Here is a 20,770-nt window from a genome sequence, read left to right as displayed (position 1 = left end):
CTGATTGCTGGTATAAAATCAGCCATATGCCATTTGACATGGTTAATATGTCTGTATGTGCTTTTGATTTATACTTCTTTGCTAGCTGGAAATTTATATTTCTTTGCTACATTGGGAAATTATGATACAACTAAATGATACAACTAAAGTGATAGGGAAGATCACATAAGACAAAATGAACATTTCTGCTCATAAAAAATTTAAAAGATTTTGCACAAACAAACCTAATGTAGTAAAAAATAGAAGGCAAATAAATAATAAGGGGAAAAATCTTTATAACAAATTTCCCTAATAAAGGTCTTATTTTTAATATATAAGGAATTGATTCAAAATTTAAGAATAAGAACCATTCTGCAATATATCAAAGGATATATATTGTAAGTGTTTAAAGGAAGAAATTTATGCTACCAAAAATCATATTAAAAATGTTCTAGGTTGTTAAAAATTAAATGAAGAGCAAAGAAATCTTAGGGTTCCACTTATTGTCGTTCAGACTGACAAAGATGACAGAGGAAAAGACAATTGCTGTAGGAGCAAGGATAACAAATATACTAGGACACTGTTGGTGGAATTATGAATTAATCCAACATTATGGAAAACCATTTGGAAAATCACCAAACTATGCTTATCTTTTGTCCTAATCATACCACGATTAGCCATATACCACAAAGAAATAAAAGTAGACAAAAAAGTATCTATATGTAGACACACATTTATACCAGCTCTTTTGGGGTAACCCCAAATTGGAAACTTATAAAGGTTGATCTCTTTTTGAGGAATATCTAAACAAATTGTGATAATATAATAGAAAAATAATAACAGTTTGTGCTTATATAGCACCTTAAGATTTGATATAACAGAAAATATTTATAAAAAGATGGTACATAGGAAATATTTACAAAAATTTCTTATTTGATCCTTAATAACTTGGGAAGGTAGATACTATTGTTATACCCATTTTTACAGATGAAGAAACTGAGTCAAGCAGAAGTTAAATGACTTTCTCAGGGTCATCTAATTAGTGTCAGAGGCAGGATTTGAATTCAGGTCCTGGCTGACATTATGATGATGATAATGTCATAAGAAACAATGAAATAGACAATCTCAGAAGAAACTTGTATACTGTTATGATATGCAGAAATAATCAGAACAAGGAAAGCTAACTTTTTTTTTTTTTTACAATAGTAACATTAAAAAGAAAGACAATCTAAAAGATTTTAGAATTCTCATCAGTGTAATGAGTCCAAAAAATGAAGATCAAGCATACCCTTTACCACTTGACATAGAGGTGATGAACTTAAAATGCAGAAAGATTTCTATATTTCAGATGTAGCTAAAGTGAATTTCTTTTTCTGGACCTTATAGCTATATAATGAGATATTTTTAAAAATTTGCTCAATGAGGGTTAATGGGAGGGAGAGATTAATAAAAATGCCTGAAAAATTCCTTAATATAGTTTAAAAAGGAAATGATAATGACATAAAATAAAGCATTTAAAAAGATTTAATGAATTAAAATTTGTGTATAAAATAAAAAAATAACTGAAAACACTAAAAACAATTAAATTGTTGCATAAAAGAAACACTTAAAACATAAGACATGGGTATACTTAAAGTGAGGAACTGGAATAAGAATGTAATATTTTCATAAACAAAGGGAATAAATATTTGTAAAGAGAGGGGCAAAATTATTCCCATTTGCAGACTCATGATTCTTCAGTTAAATTGCAAGGGTTCTCAAACTATGGCCCTCGGGTCAGATGCGCCCGCTGAGGATGTTTATGCAACCCGCTGGGTTATGGCAAATGGGCTGAGGGGCAGAGACAGAGTGTGAGTTTTTGTTTTCACTATGATCCAGCCCTCCAGCAGTCTGAGGGACAGTGAACTGGCCCCCTATTTAAAAAGTTTGAGGACCACTGATTAGAGGATCCAAGTGAATCAATTAAAAAGAACCCAACTAATAGACAAATTTTACTTTCAGCAAAATTAAAAGATATAAATCCATAAAATTCATCAACATGCCTGCATATTATTAACAAAAAGTAGTATGTAACTATGTAAAGAACAATTTATTTTGCTACAAAATGCATAAAATGTTTTGGAGTAAACTTATCAAGACACAAACATGATATAATAATAAACAATGTTTATAGAAATAAAACAAACCTAATTGGAAGATTATTCAGTGTTCATAGATAAGGTTGTGACAATAGTATAAAAATTATAATTAGTTAATCAAGATAATTAGTCAAATAATTACAAAATTCATAAGGAAATATAAAACTATCAAAAGAAATAAGATGTAGAAGTGAAGGGGGTTTAGCATTACTAGATATTCAGTTCTATTATTAGCAAATAATTGTCAGGTTAAAAAATAGAAAAACAGATCAACTTATAGACTATAATAACGAGACCTAGAAGTAAAAATAAACAACCTAATTATTAATAAACTTTTAAACTATTGAATTCTTTATTTGACTAGAAGAATTAAAAAACTGGAAAGCAGTTTGGGGAAAAAAATTAGGCTTACTTTAACACATTACATCATGTGATATAAAAGTAGGATTCAAATTTCTTTCCTCCTGTCTCCTTCTTACTGAGCAGTATGCATGGTAAGTTCATAAAAAGTGTCTTTTCCGTTCTAAACGCCACTGAAAAATCCCAAAGGAGATCATATTAGAAAAAGAGTTAGCATCTAGAGATCTGATTCGTAGGAATATCAGAAATACCCTTAGGGTATCTCCTCCTTAATGGCACAAAATTGGATATAAACTCTTTTCTGGCTTTCTCTTCCTGGAATCCTCCAAAGCCAATTTCAAAGATGTCAGCAAACTGGTGAACTAGATCAAGATCTCCACTTAAAATTCCTATCTCCATAACAACCCTGATAAAACTCAGACTTCCATAATCTATAGGAAATTGACATAAAAATATTAGGATAAGAATCATTCTGCTGTAAATAAATGGTCAAAGTAGAACAGTTTCTTGAAAACTATAGTAGTTCTATGAAATTTACAAGAAATACTAATATTCAAAGAATTTAAAATTAAAACAATTCTGAGATATTACCTCATATCAACCAAATTGCCAAAGATGGAAAAAGTTCTGGAGGGAATATGAAAAAACAACAACATCAAATTACTCTTAATGGAATTATAAATTGATTCATCTGGGGAAAGGAAAACAACTTAAAGTCATGTGAGAAGTTAATAAAATGTTCTTTACTCTTTGATCCAATGAATCAATTTTTGAATTTGTTCTCCAAGGGCTATTATAGACCCAGCAATGCTCTGACACATTTCCTTCTATTCCTAATGAGGGAAGGCTACAGGGGATAGTTATCATGAGGATCTAATTAGCCTCAGCTTCCCTGATGTACCTTCTTGGTTTTCTAAAAACATAAAACATCTCAGCCATATCCCAAGCCCAATTTTAGTCTTGAAGAAAAGATGGAGAAATATATCTTCTTCTTTTGTTTGTAGAATTGGAAAATTGTTAATGTGGAATGTTGCATTATTTGTCAGACATGAACTTTTATTCAACTATTTTTTCTAATACAAATATTGAATATTATTGTATTGTGTATGCCAAAATGATTGTGATTTGAAAACAAAGCATCCATAAAATTAAAAAAGAATTAAAAAAAGAATTCAAAAAAAAAAAAAAAAAAAAAAAAAAAAGAAAAAAAAAGAAAAAGAAAAGAAAAGAAAAAGAAAGAAAGAAAAAGAAAAGCAAACTGAAAACAAAACTAAAAGAATATATACAAGGACTATAAAAACATAAATTATAGTCCTTAAAGTCAACACAAGCCAAATCAAATACAATGGACAATACTGGTTTTTAGATTAGTGATAGGGACTGAATTGCTAGAAGATTTCACTGATATATATATAAAACTAAAGGCATGTAGATAACGTGTTAGGATATAAATAACTTGAAAACAAGTATAACTGGAAGAAAAGGTGGGCTAATTATATGGTTAGAAAGAAAAAAACTCTTGATAGTCAAACCACTACATTGGGAGCCCTGAGATAATAGAATGGCAGAGGAATATCTCTGGTTGGACCTTAAAGGACATATTTATGGAAAGATAGGTACACAATAATTTCACAGGACGAATGCAAGGGAATGGAGTTATTGCACCTTGCCACAGTGGGTGGAAAAATCTAAACTGGGTTAAGCTTGAGCCAGGGTAGTCTGCTAATCCTTGTTCAGGATTGGGACAAAATGAACCACTCATTCATAGATCGTTTAACATTATGTCCAGCAAGGACTTGGTTGAACACAGCTCCCCAGCTTTTGCATTTGACATGGTGAGCTATTGATCAGAGGTGTATCAATCTTGAGGAAGGATCCTTGAGTCCATGTCAATGGACCAATCAAATTTTGAGGAGTTTCACTTTTTTATGTAATAGCTTTTTATTTTCAAAATATATGCAAAGATAATTTTCAGCATTCATCCTTGCAAAATATTGTGTTCCAATTTTTTTCTTCCTCCCTTTCTCCTATTCCCTCCCCTAGACAAATAGTAATCCAATATATATTAAACATGCCTAGTTTTTCTATACACATCTCCATAATTATCATTCTGCACAAGAAAAACTAGATCAAAAAGGAAAAAAAAGTGAGAATGGAAAACAAAAAGCAAGAAAACACTAACAAAAAAGGAGTTTCACTCTTTTAAAGGAAAAATTAGCTTAATCTGTCTGAAGTAGATGTTGCTCTTATTTCTTCCTTATAGGCAAAGACCTAAAGAATTTAAATGGTCTTTGGACCATTACTGGACAACCCTAATATAGGGGATAATAAGTTTGGCATTGGAGGCTCTGGAAAAGGAACTTAATACAAGTCAAAGAAAAACAAAAATGGACAGCACAAACGACAACAATGCAGTAGTGGGAGGACTGAAGGAGTGACTGAATATGGAGAACTAAGCCCCAAAAGCCCAGAATTCATTATTTGGATCCTTTGGAAGGATTTGTTCTATATGCTAAGTGATTCCCTATGGTAGTAGGTCATCCCATGTAAAGTAATGACAACAAACAGGAACAGCACCAGAAATATCAGCGTCATAGGACGATGATGACATATTTGGCAGTCACCAATCTTCAGCATGAGCCAGAGATCAGGATCCTGTTCCAAGCTGGCTGTCCGGGGCAAAGGTCTATACTTGTGTACCACTGCCACTCCGGACCTTCCTTTAGCAAGAGCTGACCTCTCTGGTTGCCCCATGAGATGGGAGTGGAATCCAAATTTTTGCCCTTTTGGAGGTAAAATCCCTCTTATGAGGGATTACCTCCTTTCTCTTTTAGAGGTTGAGGTAGACAATTTTACCTTCTCCCTTTTTCTAGGAAGCAAAGCACTTTTCAAGAATTTGTTATTATTTTTAAGTTTTTAATTCTGTGAATCAATAGGGTTTTTTGCATATTTTTGCAAAAATAGTGGAATGGTTTGTTTTTTCATTCTCCAACTCATAGATAAGGAAACTAAGGCAAACAGTCTCAGGTCACACACCTAGTAGAAGGTCACAAAGATAGAAAGTGTTGGAGGTCAGATTTTTACTCATAACTCAGTGGATAAAGCCCAAAGCCTGGTGCTTTATCTACTGACCACCTACCTGCCTTTTCCAACAACTCCATCCTTTTTTTTTTTTTTTTTACTCCAAGTCCTTTGAGATAAATTGTCTAATGATCACTGGGTACAATGCTGGTGACATTGTCCAAAGGTCTGATCAGTTACACATTATGGTAAGCAAAGAACCACCATGGACCTGTCATAGACAACTGTGCTAGGACTTGCTTTTCTTTGCAGAATTTTTGCAGGATTTTTTTTTGCAGGATTAACACTGACTCCTTATCCCCCCTATTGTTGCTACCTCTGCTATCCTGTGCTTGGGTCTGAATAACTCTCCGACTCCCAGTGTGCTGTGCTACGCAATGCTAGGGCTTCAATGTCAGGAATCTCCTCAAACATCATACTGATGGTATCAGGAGCTCACACATGGCATGGCTCAGGCAATCCCAGAGGAATTTTGATCCCTGAGACCAGGATATGAGCTCCTCATCCTGTCCTTGATCATTCTGTCCATGAAAACTTCTCCTATCAGTTAGTTCTGATTAGAAGATCAGGAGCTCATGACTACTTTAAGCCACAAGGATGCTACCCAGGTTAGGAATGTCCAGCTCAGAATTGCTTCTGCTCAGGGAAAGAAATACAAAGCACAAGAGGTGGTCCAGTCCCAGAATCGGCTAGACCAGTGTATGTGTGTGAAAGAATTACGGTTGTCAATTCTGGAGCAAGAGGGGAAGTTTTCTCTCCTTTTTTAACTGATACAGTCCCCCCTCCCCACCTTCAAAAATCAACTGGGATGCATTTGAAAAAAGTCCATTACTTCAATTCTGGAAAGGTATTTAGGGCTCTGAGCACACTTCTTTTCAGTGACTCACCAATTCTTGCACCAAAGAATCCCAAGAAATTTCACATAGCACTACTTTCTTTTATTTATTTATTTATTTATTTTATTTACAAAGCATATGTATGGGTAATTTTTCAACATTGACCGTTGCAAGCCTTCTGTTTCAAATTATCTCCTCCTTCCCCCCCACCTCTTTTCTTAGATTGCTGGTAGACCAATACATGTTAAATATGTTAAAGTATATGTTAAACCTAATATATATATATACATACATATACATATATATACACACACATATTTATACAGTTATCTTGCTGCACAAGAAAAATAGGATCAAGAAAGGAAAAAAATGTGAAAGAAAACAAAATGCAAGCAAATAACAACAGAAAGAGTGAGAATGCTATGTTATGGTCCACGCTCAGCTCCCACGGTCCTCTCTATGAGTGCAGATGGCTCCCATCATCACTGCACAAGTGGAACTGGCTTGAATCATCTCATTGTCCATCAGAATTGATTGTCATATAATTTTCTTGCTGTGTTCAATGATCTCCTGGTTCTGCTTGTTTCACTTAGCATCAGTTCGTGTAAATCTCTCAAGGCATCTCTAGTCGTTTCTTATAGAACAATAATATTCCATAACCTTTATATACAACAATTTATTCAGCCATTCTCCAGTTGATAGGCATCCACGTAGTTTCCAGTTCTGGCCACTACAAAGAGGGCCGCCACAAGCATTTTTGCACATGAGGGTCCCTTTCCCTCCTTTAAGTTATATCTCTACTTTCTATGATTTCCCAGATGCCATATTTAAAAGTTTCAAGCATTCCATTAAGTACATTTTTCACCCATATCCTAAATTAACAGTTTTTGAAGAGGGAGTTAGTCTATCACAGCTGGTAGCCTAGAGATCACAATCAGTCCTAGAGGCAAAGTTATACAAATTTGTTAAATGGCTTTTAAAAACATTATTGTCAGGCACAGTATTTAAGGACCCCAAAACATATTCATATATATCTTTAGTTTATCCCATAGACTGATTCCCAATCCCCTTGGGTCAGTGGGTCTTCCAGTCAGAATCATGGGCTGAGGTTTTGATGTATTGGAGCACCTCATCATCTAGTTCTCTTTCTCCATGTTGCCTTCCTCATCCACAACCATGAAGTTATTCTGGTTCAGTCTTGTTAATTAACCCCAAATATTCCAGGCCATGTCTAGCTCAGGCCATCTTAGATTTTGAACGGAAATGAATGAAATACTTATAGATCACAAAAGGATGATAAGGAAGTGTATTTAACAATGACATGGAAAGGATATTTAGCAAAGGATGGAACATTGATGCAGATGGGCAGATTGCCTGCCTCACATTTACATTGGTGTGTCCCACAATTCAGAAACATATATTAAATTTAAGAAAGGAACCTTTGATACCTCACATGCTGACTTTGGACTCCAGTGATCAGGAAATTAGATCGAAAATTTGAGTCTTAATCTTTTGGACCAATCACGTCTAAATATCTTTTAAGAAAGAGCTAAAAGAAAAGATTCTAGGAAGATGGCAGAGTAGGTCAGAAAATTCCAAGCCCTCCAGATCTCCTCTACAAACAAGATAAAATAGTGCTTTAGGGTAATTAAAAACAAAAGTGGGAGCAGGACATGATCCTCTTGGGACAAACACAGATCCAAAGAAAGATAATAGGGATTTTAGGTGATGGGAAGTATAAACACCTCCAGGCTAGCTCTGCTAAAACACTAAGTGGGAGCCCTGGGGTTAGCTGGGTTGGAAGGCTGTATCCCAGACACAGGAATTTTCAGTTCCTAGATAATATAGGAAGTCTGGCAGGGAAGAGAACTTAGGCCAGATGCACCATTCCCCATATCTTAGGACTAAAGGTGCTTACAACAAGAAGTTTCTATTTTAAAAAATGAATAGGCAAAGGAGAAAGAACCTAACTATAGAAAGTTACTATGGGAATAGAGAAGATCTGGATTCATCTTCAGAGGAAGATAATGAAGTTTAAAAAAAAAAAAAGCCCCACCTACCCTAAAGTGTAATGTCAAATGGTCACCTATCTAAAAAGAATTCATAGAAGGATTCAAAAAGACTTTCAAAATCAAGTGAGAAAGATTGAGGGGAAAAAAGAACAATCCAAGAAAAACAAAATTAATGAAAAGAAAGTCAGTTAACTAGAAAAGAAAGTCCAGAATCTTAAGGAAGAAAATGACTCTTGGAAAAATAGACTGGGCAAGGGAAAGCCAGTGAAGAGACTAAGAAACAATAAAATAAAATATAAAGAATGAAAAAATAGAAGAGACATTTTACAAGAAAACAGTTATAGAGAACACATCAAAAAGAGAAAACATAAGAACAATAGGATAACCTGAAAGTTACAATCAAAAAAAAAATCTGATACAATAAGACAAGACATAATTAAAATAAATTGTCCTGAGGTGTTAGAATAAGATGGTAAAGTAGAAAAATTTTTAAAAATACACTAATCACCACTGGAAGGAGATCCTATAAGGAAAACCTACAGGAACATCAAAGCCAAATTCTGAAACCCTTAGTCAAGGAGAAAATATTATAAGCAACAACAACAACAACAAAACAATTAAAATATAGCCACTATTAGAACCACGTAAGGTCTAGCAGTGGCTACATTTACAAACTGCAAGTTTTGGAACACTATTTATATCAAAGATCAAAAGAACTGAGTTGCAGCCAAAAGTATCATCCCTAGCAAAGTTAAGTATAATCCTGAAAAAAAAAATCCAATGAATTGCCAGACTTTCAAGATTTTGTTGCAAAAAGACTTGAACTTAAAAGAAAAATTGACATACAAAATCCAAGAGAAATATAAAATATATATCAAAGATTAACTCTAAGGGACTCAGTAAGGACAGTTTATATTTTATATGTGGAAATGTAAACCATATGTCTAACATTGTCATTAGTAGTTGGGTAGTTTAAAAGAAAGTTTGGGATAGACCTAAGAATGATGTGATTCTAAAAAGCAAAACCATGAAGTAAACACAGAGGAATTAGATGGAGAGGAAGATGTTCTGGAACCCTATTCTCATCAGGAATGAGATAAAGAGAGAACAATACATAGATGTTTTAAAGGGTATAAAATTCTTCTAAATTCAGAAAAAAATAAGAGGGTAAGGAAATAGGGAGAAGGGAAAGGATAAGAAAGGGATTTTAAGAGGGAACCCTTTCACATCAGATCAAGGTTAAACAGAACAAACATATACATTTTGAAGGGAATTAAAGTCTTCTAAATTTATAAAGAAATGAGAGGGTGAGGGAATTGGTTAAGGGGGGGTATAGAAGGGTGTGCAGATTAACACGAATGGAATAACAGAGGAGGAGAGGGTGAGGGTGGGAACCTTGGTGGGGGGGGTGTAGGTTAAGTAATAGGAAGGCAAAGTAACAGGTGGAAGTAAAGTAGAGAAATCAGGATGGTTAGGAAATGAGATAAACACAAACAATAATAAAGATCAAGAGTAGAATTTATTAGGTAAAAAAAAATTGGGTCATAGTTACGATTTCAGACAAAATTAAAGCTAAAATAGATTTAATCAAAAGAAAAAAATAGGAAAACTAAACTATTTGTTAGGCATATTAGCCAGTATTGTTATAGACTAATTAAACTAACTAGATAATATAAGTTGTAATATTACTATGATGTAGGAAATGATGAGTTGGTGGATTTAGAAAAAAAAATCTTGCATTAAAAAAAGATAGACATATGAAAAAAGATGTTATCTACCTTCAGAGAAATTGAGGACAAATGAATGTGGTCTTACATAGATTTATATAAATGTATATACATATATATTATAGATATCTATGTATATGCATATATTTATATACACATACATATATAACTATATATGTGCTTAATTGTAGCCTTCCTAAGGATGGGGGAAGGCTAAAAAAGAATAAAGTAAAAAGTACACAGCAGAAAACAAAAGAAAACCTACAAGAAAGCAAAGATGGGATCTCTGAACATGAAATGGAAATTTATTGTGATATATTTTTAATCCTCTCACGTTTTGTTGTGCACATGGCAATTTTTTTCTTTTGCATTTAATTTTTAAATAAATAAAAATTTTAAAATAATAAAAAGAACATAATAGTTTCAAAATTTTTAAAAGAACTTTTTGCCTTTATTTATTACCTTATTTCTACAAAATTTTGCCAAATTTACCTAAGTATCTAACTAATGGTAAGCTAAAATGATTAAATAATTTTTAAAATGTCTAGCAAGTAAGCAAGTTTATCCACCAGGTTCAATCATTTTCATTTACAGAGGTACTTCATCATGGTGATTCCTGTATTTCAATTTAATTCTATTCATTTCAATTTAAAACTCAAAGCACTTATACCAATCAGACTCCCAAGAAACTATTTTAATGACCTAGAAAAAATAACAACAAAATTCATATGGAAGAATAAAAGGTCGAAAATTGCAAGGGAATTAATGAAAAAAAAACTCAGAGGAAGTTGGTCTAAGTGTACCTGATCTAAAGCTATATTATATAGCAGCAGTCACCAAAACCATTTGGTATTGGCTAAGAAATAGACCGGTAGATCAGTGGAACAGATTAGATACAAAGGACAAAAAAGGGTACATCTATAGCAATCTAATCTTTGACAAACCCAAAGATACCAACATTAGGGACAAAAATTCATTATTCGGAAGAAACTGTTGGGAAAACTGGAAATTAGTATGGCAGAAATTAGATATGGATCCACACTTAACACCATATACCAAGATAAGATCAAAATGGGTCCATGATTTAGGCATAAAGAGTGAGATCATAAATAGATTAGAGGAACAGAGGACAGTTTACCTCTCAGACCTGAGGAGGAGGAAGGAATTTATGACCAGAGAAGAACTAGAGATCATTATTGATCACAAAATAGAAGATTTTGATTACATCAAACTAAAAAGTTTCTGTACAAACAATACTAATGCAAACAAGATTAGAAGGGAAGTAACAAATTGGGAAAATATTTTCAAAAGGAAAGGTTCTGATAAAGGTCTCATTTCCAAAATATATAGAGAACTGACCCTGATTTATAGGAAACCAAACCATTCTCCAATTGATAAATGGTCAAGGGATATGAACAGACAATTCTCAGATGGTGAAATTGAAACTATTTCCACTCATATGAAAGAGTGATCCAAATCACTACTGATCAGAGAAATGCAAATTAAGACAACTCTGAGATATCACTACACACCTGTCAGATTGGCTAAGATGACAGGAACAAATATTGATGAATGTTGGAGGGGCTGTGGGAAAACTGGGACACTGATACATTGCTGGTGGAGTTGTGAAAGAATCCAGCCATTCTGGAGAGCAATCTGGAATTATGCCCAAAAAGTTATCAAAATGTGCATACCCTTTGACCCAGCCATACTACTACTGGGCTTATACCCCCAAGGAACTACTAAAGAAGAGAAAGGGACCTGTATGTGCCAAAATGTTTGTGGCAGCTCTCTTTGTTGTAGCTAGAAACTGGAAGTTGAATGGATGTCCATCAATTGGAGAATGGTTGGGTAAATTATGGTATATGAAGGTTATGGAATATTATTGCTCTGTAAGAAATGACCAGCAGGAGGAATACAGAGAGGCTTGGAGAGACTTACATCAACTGTTGCTGAGTGAAATGAGCAGAACCAGAAGATCGCTGTACACTTCAACAACAGTAGTGTATGAGGACGTATTCTGATGGAAGTGGATATCTTCAACATAAAGAAGATCCAACTCACTTCCAGTTGATCAATGATGGACAGAAACAACTACACCCAGAGAAGGAACACTGGGAAGCGAATGTAAATTGTTAGCACTACTGTCTATCTACCCAGGTTACTTACACCTTCGGAGCTAATAATTAATGTGCAACAAGAAAATGGTATTTACACACATATATTGTATCTAGGTTATATTGTAACACATGTAAAATGTATGGGATTACCTGACATGGCGGGGGGAGGGAGTGGAGGGAGGGAGGAGATAATTTGGAAAAATGAATAAAAAAACAAAAAAAAAAAACTCAAAGCACTAATTCTTTAAGAAAGTGGTCAGATGGTGCCATCTGCTATAGCATTTTTTTTTTTCAGGTGAAAGTAAGTGGTCTCAACTAATCATTACTATAAGAACTTGAAAAAACTCAAAACATTTTCTTTCCTGGGGAAAACAAAATATTGGTTCTCCTTATAGGCAACCTTTGTGGCATATACTGTTGATGAAATGCATTGTCTTTCTTTGTGGGCAAGAAGACAAGTTTAACTATTTAAGTATCAAAAGGCCTTTTCCTCTTGGAAACTGCTGTGTAAAGCATGTGGATCCCACTGCAAAACAAACGATTATTTGTAGCCATTAAACACTTGTTAGAGGATATGAGAATTAATGGACAACTAGCTTCTGTCAAAAGCTCACTTATGGCAGCTGATACTTGAGAAACACAGCCCAATAAAGAGATTAAAAATCCATTCATCTAAAGTTTCCAAGTTCTCTCCTTATTATCTTGAAAGACAAGTCCCTGAACCAGATTAACTCAGCAGAAGAAATGTTTTCCTTGTGATCCTATACCTTTATAGGGAGTCCTTAGAGAATTGTCAGTTTGATAAGCTTTTTTTCTTTATTTTATTTTTCCCCCTGAGGCAACAGTGACTTGCCCAGGGTCACCAAAGCTAAGCAGTGTTAAGTGTCTGAGACCACATTTGAACTCAGATCTTCCAGACTTCAGGGCTGGTGCTCTATCCATTACAACAACTAGTTGTCTGATAAGCATTTTTTTTGATAAGCATTTTTCTAAATCCCAAATGAATAAATAAAATCTTTCAAGTTTTCAATCATTTCTTTATTTCCAAGTGGTTACAAAGCAATTAAATATGCCTGATATTTCCCTCCTCCTCCTTGGTACAAAACCCTATCCCAAATCTGAACCCCCACCCCCATTTTCCTAGAACACCTACTCTTCTTGTAGAAGACTTCTTCCATTTGTCCTCAGGTCCAGGCTAGCTCTTCCACAGTCCCTGGTATTTCCTGAGGCATTTATCCCACCACTTGGGTCCAGAGGCTGGGATGAGCGTGTTTGAAAGTTCCATCATCCCAGCGGCCTGGGGTGAGAATGCCTTAAGGCCCGCAGCGGCTCTGTGCTGGGCAGTGGGAAGTGGGGCAGAACCACTGGGCAGACAGGATGGCATCAGAGGCTGTCACAGTGTCCATGGCCGGCATGATGAAGTCTACAATGCCCTTTGATGCCTTAGTGGGTGCTTTGGTAGGACAACGCACACCTGTCCGTTGCCCACAGTAGACACTCCACCTTTAGAAGTGCCTTTGATTCCACCTGGTGGTAACTCTGCTCTCCCAGGGGACTCTGAGTCAGACCCCCTATAAATCCTGTGCAAGTGAGACTGCCTCAGGTGCCATGGTGCTCAGGTTTTCCACCATTTCCCTCAGGCACTTCCACAAATAGTCAGCAAATTGTAATTTCTTCATTCCCAGCTATTGATCATGGCATCCCAAGGTCTCCGACTCAGCTAAATGCCAAGCTTTCCCATCTTCTTGGTGTGGTCCAGTGAAGCCCAGGGAACTTGGGGTGCCCTCCTCTGGGATAGGGTAAGGGGGGTCGGGGGGATGTGGAGGGTCTCCAGGCCTTCCTCCCAAGACTGGTCCATTATAGATATAGATGTTGCCTGTGACAGTGACTGAGCCACCTGTCACATGGATACCATTGGTACCTGTGAAAAAGAGACAAAAGTAAGGTAGCAATGCTGCTCTAAAAAAAGGTCTTCAATTTTTGTCTCAACCCCCTCAGAAATCCCTTCCTTTCCAGTTTCTTTTCCCTTTCCACTTTTTGGGATTTTAACCTTTTCCCCCCTCTAGCCTCTCTTTTTGATTAAAACAATTTCCGCAGGTCTCTCTGGGTCTCTCAGTCTCTTTTATGTCTTTATGTTTAGTCTGCCTAAGGATATTCTGAAGAGTTTGGCGTCCACCTCGGTGTTCTGCTCCCCCTTTCCTTTGCCCTGTGTTCCATACATCTCTTTCCCCTCCCCTCTCCCCACAATTACCATGGGGCAGCTCCTGGCTCTGCTCCTCGGGCTCTGCGGCCTGCTCCCGGCCCTGGCCCGAGGAGCAGCGTTGATGCAGGATTTCTGTTTCCACTGCCGGTGGGGGAAGTCCATTGGGGGCCGGAGGGGGAGCTCCTACGGCATTTAGGAGTGGTTCTACCAAGTCAGGGAACTTCTGATTTGCTCCGGGGACATCCTGGTTTGGGGAAGGGTTCAGATCTTCTCTCTGTAGGAAAGAGCCCAACCAATAACTTTGCATTAAGACTTGAACAGGTTCCACGTCCCTTTGCCGCCTATTAACTGCCCCAAATGTCTTTCCACCCCACACTGCATATTTCCCTCCCTCCTCCTATTCCTTCTCCTCTGTTTTCCATGCTACATGCACCCTCAGTCTCTCCCTCCTCCTACATTTTTCTTACCTCAGATCTTCTGTTGAGTAGTGCTCCTGCAATGAAAGAAAAAGAAACTTTCCAAGTTTCCACCTTTCTCCCCATCTTGATCCCTAGTTCCATCTCCCTAGAGGTCACATGTCCCTTTCCCCCTCCAACTTTACAAAAAGCAAAATGGGGAATGACCATTGAGGGCACAGGAGAATGGAGTGGGACGCTGAGGAAATGGGCCATTCATCGCTGCATCCCTTCCCTCTCCTAGCCCTATGCCCTTTTACCCAGCTTCTGGCAGAGAGAGGGGTGCCTCTTCCAGGCATAGGAGAAGACAATGATAAGGAGTAGAATGGAAGCCAGGGGGATCAGGATATATAGCAGCAAAATTGTTCCTGCAAGAGAAAAATGCAGAACTGGGATTACTGACCCTGAAAAAGAAGCAGCAGACAGGAGACCCCAAGAAGAATCTTTGATAGAAACCACCCTGAAGAAGGTGAGCTTCTTTTTTCCATCCCTTCCCTCTTCTTTATAAAGACAGAAAAAAGAAAAAATAGCCTTGAATTAGAACAGAAGGAATTAAGTCAGTATAACTGACTTACACTGGGAAGGCACTTTGAGGTCTAACTCCCTCATTGTAGAGACAAGACAACTGAGGCATAAGGTCAAGTGACAAGATTCTGTGGGCAGGGAAGACAGGCCATTTGCCATTACATTCAGTAATTTTTCCTCAATATCATGTGGATTCAAAGTTGTGATATACTAGAATGAGGTTTCCCAAGAAGGCTAGGGAAAGAATCTCCTTTTGTGGTGATGTTAGGAAGAGAGGAGACATATCATCTTCCTTCCCATTTATCCATGATAGGAACAGCCTAAGGACTAAGCCAGCATGCTCTGGCCCTTCCAGCTCCAGAGAAGACAAATGGGGCCCATTCAGAACTTCGAGCGTCCCTAAACTTGGAAGCCAGTTCCCTCTGGTCATACGTTAAAGCATCTGGAAAGTCAGGACTCCTGGTTTGGACCAAACCTCATAAGAGAGCGTGGCCATCTTCTCTAGCAGGAGGAGTCACCCCCAAAGGCAGTGGGATCAGCCTACTAGACTGCTGGGAAACCCATACTTTTTGTATTTTTTAGAGAGAGAGAGAAGGGGTATTACTGAATTAAGATCCTTTCCTGAGGTAGTGGGTATTTGTCTAGCTTCACTTGTGAATATCTTCAATCTTTTTCTCCAGGCAAGGGAGTGGGTAAGGATCTTCCCCCTTCTACCAGATACTTGTAGAGAAATCACAGGTTCAAATTCTGATTCACATCTTGAGATAGTCTTGGGGTAGGTAATTTCCTATTCATCTGGGGGGTTCAGGTCTTCCATCTATTCCTCCTCACTCCCTCCAGGGAAAGTTCCAACATATATCTATCTCTATATAGATAGATATATACACTGCACTACACACACACACACACACACACACACACACACACACACACACACACATATGTGAGCATTGAAAACCTAGCATATTTATCTATATATACACACTCACTCACATTCTCTCTCTCACACACATACACACAAGACTTTGAGCAATGAAAACCCAGGAGAATTCCTCTGGAAGCAGTTTGCCATAAGAGAGAGTTAGACTTGAAATTCTGGTTTGAATCCATCTCCAATATTACTTAGCTGTGTGACTCTGGACAAGTCACTTATTCTCCCTCAGTCTGTTTCCTTACCAGGAAAATGGGGATAATAATAATATCTACCTCAAGGGTTGTTCTGAGGATCCAGGGTGATGGTATAAGTAAAGTTCTGCAAATTTTAAAGTACTACATAAATATTCTTATTACCCCATTCTCTCTCACCCTAAGTCATGGTTTAGGGAATAAGGAAAATAGAATTAATTCCTGGTGGAATAAGTATGCAGCATAGCTTAATAGGAAGAAGATAAGATTTGAAATTAAGAGATTTTTGTCTGAATTCTGATATGAAATAGATATTTGACCTTGAAGAAGCTACTTAATTTTAAGGGTTTCATTTTCTCCATTTCTTAAAAAAGGGGTTGGATTAAATGATTATTAAATTTCCTTCTATCTTTCAGATTATATTACTGATAATTGGCACTAAATCTAGATTCAAATCTCCTTCTATGGTGATTAGTGGCTAGGTGACATAGTGGATAGAGCTTTGAGCTAGAATCAGGAAGACTCATTTTTCCAGGTTGAAAATTACCCTTAGTCACTACTAGTTTGTGGGACCCTGGCAAAGTCACTTTGCCTCAGTTTCCCTCATCTGTAAAATGAGCTGGAGAAGGAAATGGCAAATCACTCCCGTGTCTTTGCCAAGAAAACTGAGATGGGGTCATGACTGAAATAATTCAGTAGCAACATTACAAAAATCACTAATCCTTTTTGGGTCTCAGTTTCCATATTTGTAAAATGAGGGAACTAAATTAGATAGCTTCTGAGTCTCTTTAGTCTTAGATCTTTGATGCTCTTGGATATGAAATTATCAATTCACAAATGTAGAAAGGATAACCGGAGAACAGTGTGCATGCACACACACACACATACACATTTATGAGAGAGATAGAGATGTATATATAAATATAGTTAAATCTATGATTCTAGTAACAATAAATATTAAATAATGTGACCACTATGTAATAGTGTATAATATATAATTCTTTGTATAGGATCTTATCTGATAATGATACCCAAATTATATTATTATTATATGTTATTATGGTAATATATAATATATAACATACCAATATATTATTAGATATTATATTATGTGTGCTACTATATTATTAATATATGCAGTGGAAAATTATTATTATAAATTATATTATTAGTGTGTATATAATGGAAGATTGACACATTACATTTTGTATGTAACATTTTTGTAATATATGTATGTGTGTATATAATATAAAATAGTTAAGAATACACCTCCCTATTTTCTTTTAAGGAGCCTTTGCCACCCCTTCCTCACCCTAACTTTGGGCAGAATTAGGATACCAACTTCTCACCATTTTAAAAGTGAGGAATCAACTTTAGATGGAAAAAAAGGTATTGACTTAGGTTCTGCCTCACATCCCCGATCCATGGACTCTTACCTGGCATCTTCCATGGTGAGATCTGGCATCTGGCATCTGACTCGGCGGTCCCAGAAACAGCAGTCACCAAGCCCTGTGCCTCACAGCTGAGGAGAAAAGAACAAATAGCAGGCATATTCATTAATAGTTTTGCCCGCATTAGTACCTCGTGTGTCGGATCTGGTGCAGTGTGACTCCCAGAAACAGTGGGGAGAGAATAAAGGGATTCCATGAAGTGATTGGGGTGAACTAGAGACAATTCCTACTCCGTGGAGAAGGAAGGGAAGAGATGGCTGGCAAATACAGGACAAGAGATACTCACTTGGTATGAGGTTGGCAGCGAATGTCAGGAGAAGATATGTTCTGGAAGTACCCGTTTTTACAGGGGACACAGTTGTTGTCAGCCTCTCCAGCCTTACCTGCACGAGAGGTAGATGTGAGCTGGATAATACCCATCTACTATCTTATCCATCCATCCATCCATCCATCCATCCATCCATCCATCCATCCATCCGTTCGTCCGTCTATCTATCCATCCAACCATCTATCTATCTATCTATCTATCTATCTATCTATCTATCTATCTATCTATCTATCTATCTTCATGCCCTCCTGAGTCACTTTCTAATCACTGCCCTGTTCCTTTGTGTGGTTATATTTGTCACGACCTGAAAACTCTTCTCAACATTAGTTTCCAAGTTCATTTCTTGGTCTCCCACCATCCAGGACACAAAGTTTGCCTTTACCTGCTGTTTCCCATCATTTTTCTTACACCAATTTCCCTGTTTTATCTTCCTCCCTGCTATCAGAAGCGGGATGAACATATGGGGGAAGAGAAAGTTTCTTTTCAAGAAGGAGCATCTGGGAGTACCCACTAGGTCCAGAACAGAGGTGTTTTCCTGAGGCTGGGGTTAAGTGACTTGCCCAGGGTCACACAGCTAGGAAATGTTAAGTGTCTAAATTTGAACTCAGGTCCTCCTGCCTTCAGGGCTGGTGCTCTCTCCACTGCCCCACCTAGCTGCCCCTGAGGTGGTATATTCCTGACTCAGGATAATACCAGAGACTACTCCTCTTCCCCTGGAGCCCCATCCTTTTTTCTCTCAGTAACGTCTGACCTGTGAGTTCAGGTTCTGTGCCCGGTGGGCAGGAGCTGAGCGGCTCGCAGTGTTCACATTCAGCACCTTGGTTGGGGCAGTACATGCCCTGGCGACATCGACATTGGGTTTTCCTGCTGGCGTTGCAGGGAGTTATCTCCTCAAAGCCTAGCACTGGGAGAGATGGGAGAAGCTCTGAAACAGAAGAACTTGCCCGTCCTGTATCTCATCCCCCGCTACCTTGGGATGTCTACCAAACGTCGCCTTGCGGTAGCTTACCCTCGTCACATTGGCGACATAATTGGCATTTTTCAATGTGGTTCCAGAATTCATTATAGGAGCCCGGCGGGCACACTTCACAGGTGGTGTTTTGATGTTTATCACAGAGACTTCTGACGAACATACCTAGAAGAGCAATATAGCTTTGGTCTATCTGCCCATCAGTGTTTCACGAATACTGGAGTCAAGACTCTTAAGGAAACCTGCTTTCTCACCCCTAACATTATCAAGCCTCATTTTTTCTCTGTTTCCCAAGGTGTTTTGGAGAAAATATAAGTTGATAAGTGTAGCAGTTCTTTGAAAGAAGCAAAACACAGTGCAAAATCAGGCTATAATTATTTTTGCCATCTATTTCTCCAAGGGCTTCCCTATCTCTATCTCTTTAGCTTTTTTTCCCTAGATAACTGGTCTGCTCACTGCCGCCTGGGGCTGACCCCGAGTTAGGACAGAACACGAGGATGAAAGGGGAGGAAGGATTTGAGGGTCACTGAGTCCTGGAGCCCCGCATGGATCCCACCCCTCTGGTACCCTCTCCCACTCATCCTCGGCCATGGCCAAGCCCGCTTCCTCCCACCATGTCAGTCTCACCTGGAGGGCAGCGGGAACAGCAGATCTGGTGTGTGGACTCATAATATTCCTTGTCTCCACACTTTGTGTCCGGAGGCTCCTGAGGGTGGAGGCAAAGATGGGCTTGTTAGGGGGAGGGAGGTGATGGGATGGAGGAAAGGATGGATCAGTGAGCCACCTGCCCCTTCTCCCTTCGCCCTGCTCCTCCCTCCGCCCTACTTGCCTCACCTGTCTGAGTTGATGACCAGCCACAAACCCCAAGAGGCCTAGGATGAGAGGGCCCCAGAGCAGGCCCTGAAGGAAACAGGCAGGGGACAGGCGCATGGCGTCCATACGAGAGGGGCGGGGAGGGGCCGGGGAAGTCAGGACTTGTAGAGGCCTGGCGAGGAATCCGGGGCAGGCTAGTTTCAGAGCCCCAAGTTAGGGAAGGCAGGGGGGCTTGAGGTGCCCCCAGGGGGCCGCAGGGAGCGGCGGGCCTGGCCTCCCAGGCTCCTGTTGCTTAGCTCAGGAAGTGGGAGTGGAACTGGGGCTGGGGCGGGGACAAGAAGGGCTGGGAGCTGCCCATGGAGCCTGTTGCAATCGGGAAGAGGAACAGGCTTGGCCAGAGCCCACATGGGGCGGCTATGTGTCTGGGAAAGCACGTGAGGGCAGGGCTGAGCCGGAGGAGGGAGGAAGGAGGAAGGAGGGGTGAGCAGGGGGAGAACCAGGGCTGCCCGGCGTGGGCAGGCCCAGCTGAGAAGGGGGCCAGGCTGTCCCACTTGGGGCCCAGGGACAGACCGACAGACAGACAGGAAATCTGAGGGGACAGATGGAGGATGAGCTGGACCCAGAGGAGGATAGGAGAAACAAATGCT

General features: G+C 38.4%; 1 protein-coding gene across 1 annotated transcript; it reads right to left on the bottom strand.

Annotated features, from left to right (window-relative positions):
- Nucleotides 1–13,269: 13,269 nt before the first annotated feature.
- On the bottom strand, nucleotides 13,270–20,441 carry LTBR (lymphotoxin beta receptor). The gene is made up of 10 exons (XM_074269047.1): nucleotides 20,145–20,441; nucleotides 19,938–20,016; nucleotides 19,350–19,475; nucleotides 19,092–19,244; nucleotides 18,299–18,395; nucleotides 17,998–18,083; nucleotides 15,172–15,279; nucleotides 14,924–14,949; nucleotides 14,505–14,730; nucleotides 13,270–14,174 (listed from the first exon to the last, which is right to left on the bottom strand). Exons 1-10 carry the CDS (start codon nucleotides 20,247–20,249, stop codon nucleotides 13,939–13,941), a joined length of 1,242 nt encoding a protein of 413 aa, XP_074125148.1. The 5' UTR covers nucleotides 20,250–20,441; the 3' UTR covers nucleotides 13,270–13,938.
- Between the last annotated feature and the right edge of the window lie 329 nt (nucleotides 20,442–20,770).

The sequence above is a fragment of the Sminthopsis crassicaudata genome, chromosome 5, assembly GCF_048593235.1.
Source record: "Sminthopsis crassicaudata isolate SCR6 chromosome 5, ASM4859323v1, whole genome shotgun sequence".
Taxonomy (NCBI): Eukaryota; Metazoa; Chordata; class Mammalia; order Dasyuromorphia; family Dasyuridae; genus Sminthopsis; species Sminthopsis crassicaudata.
This window is presented reverse-complemented; position numbering and strand designations above follow the sequence as displayed.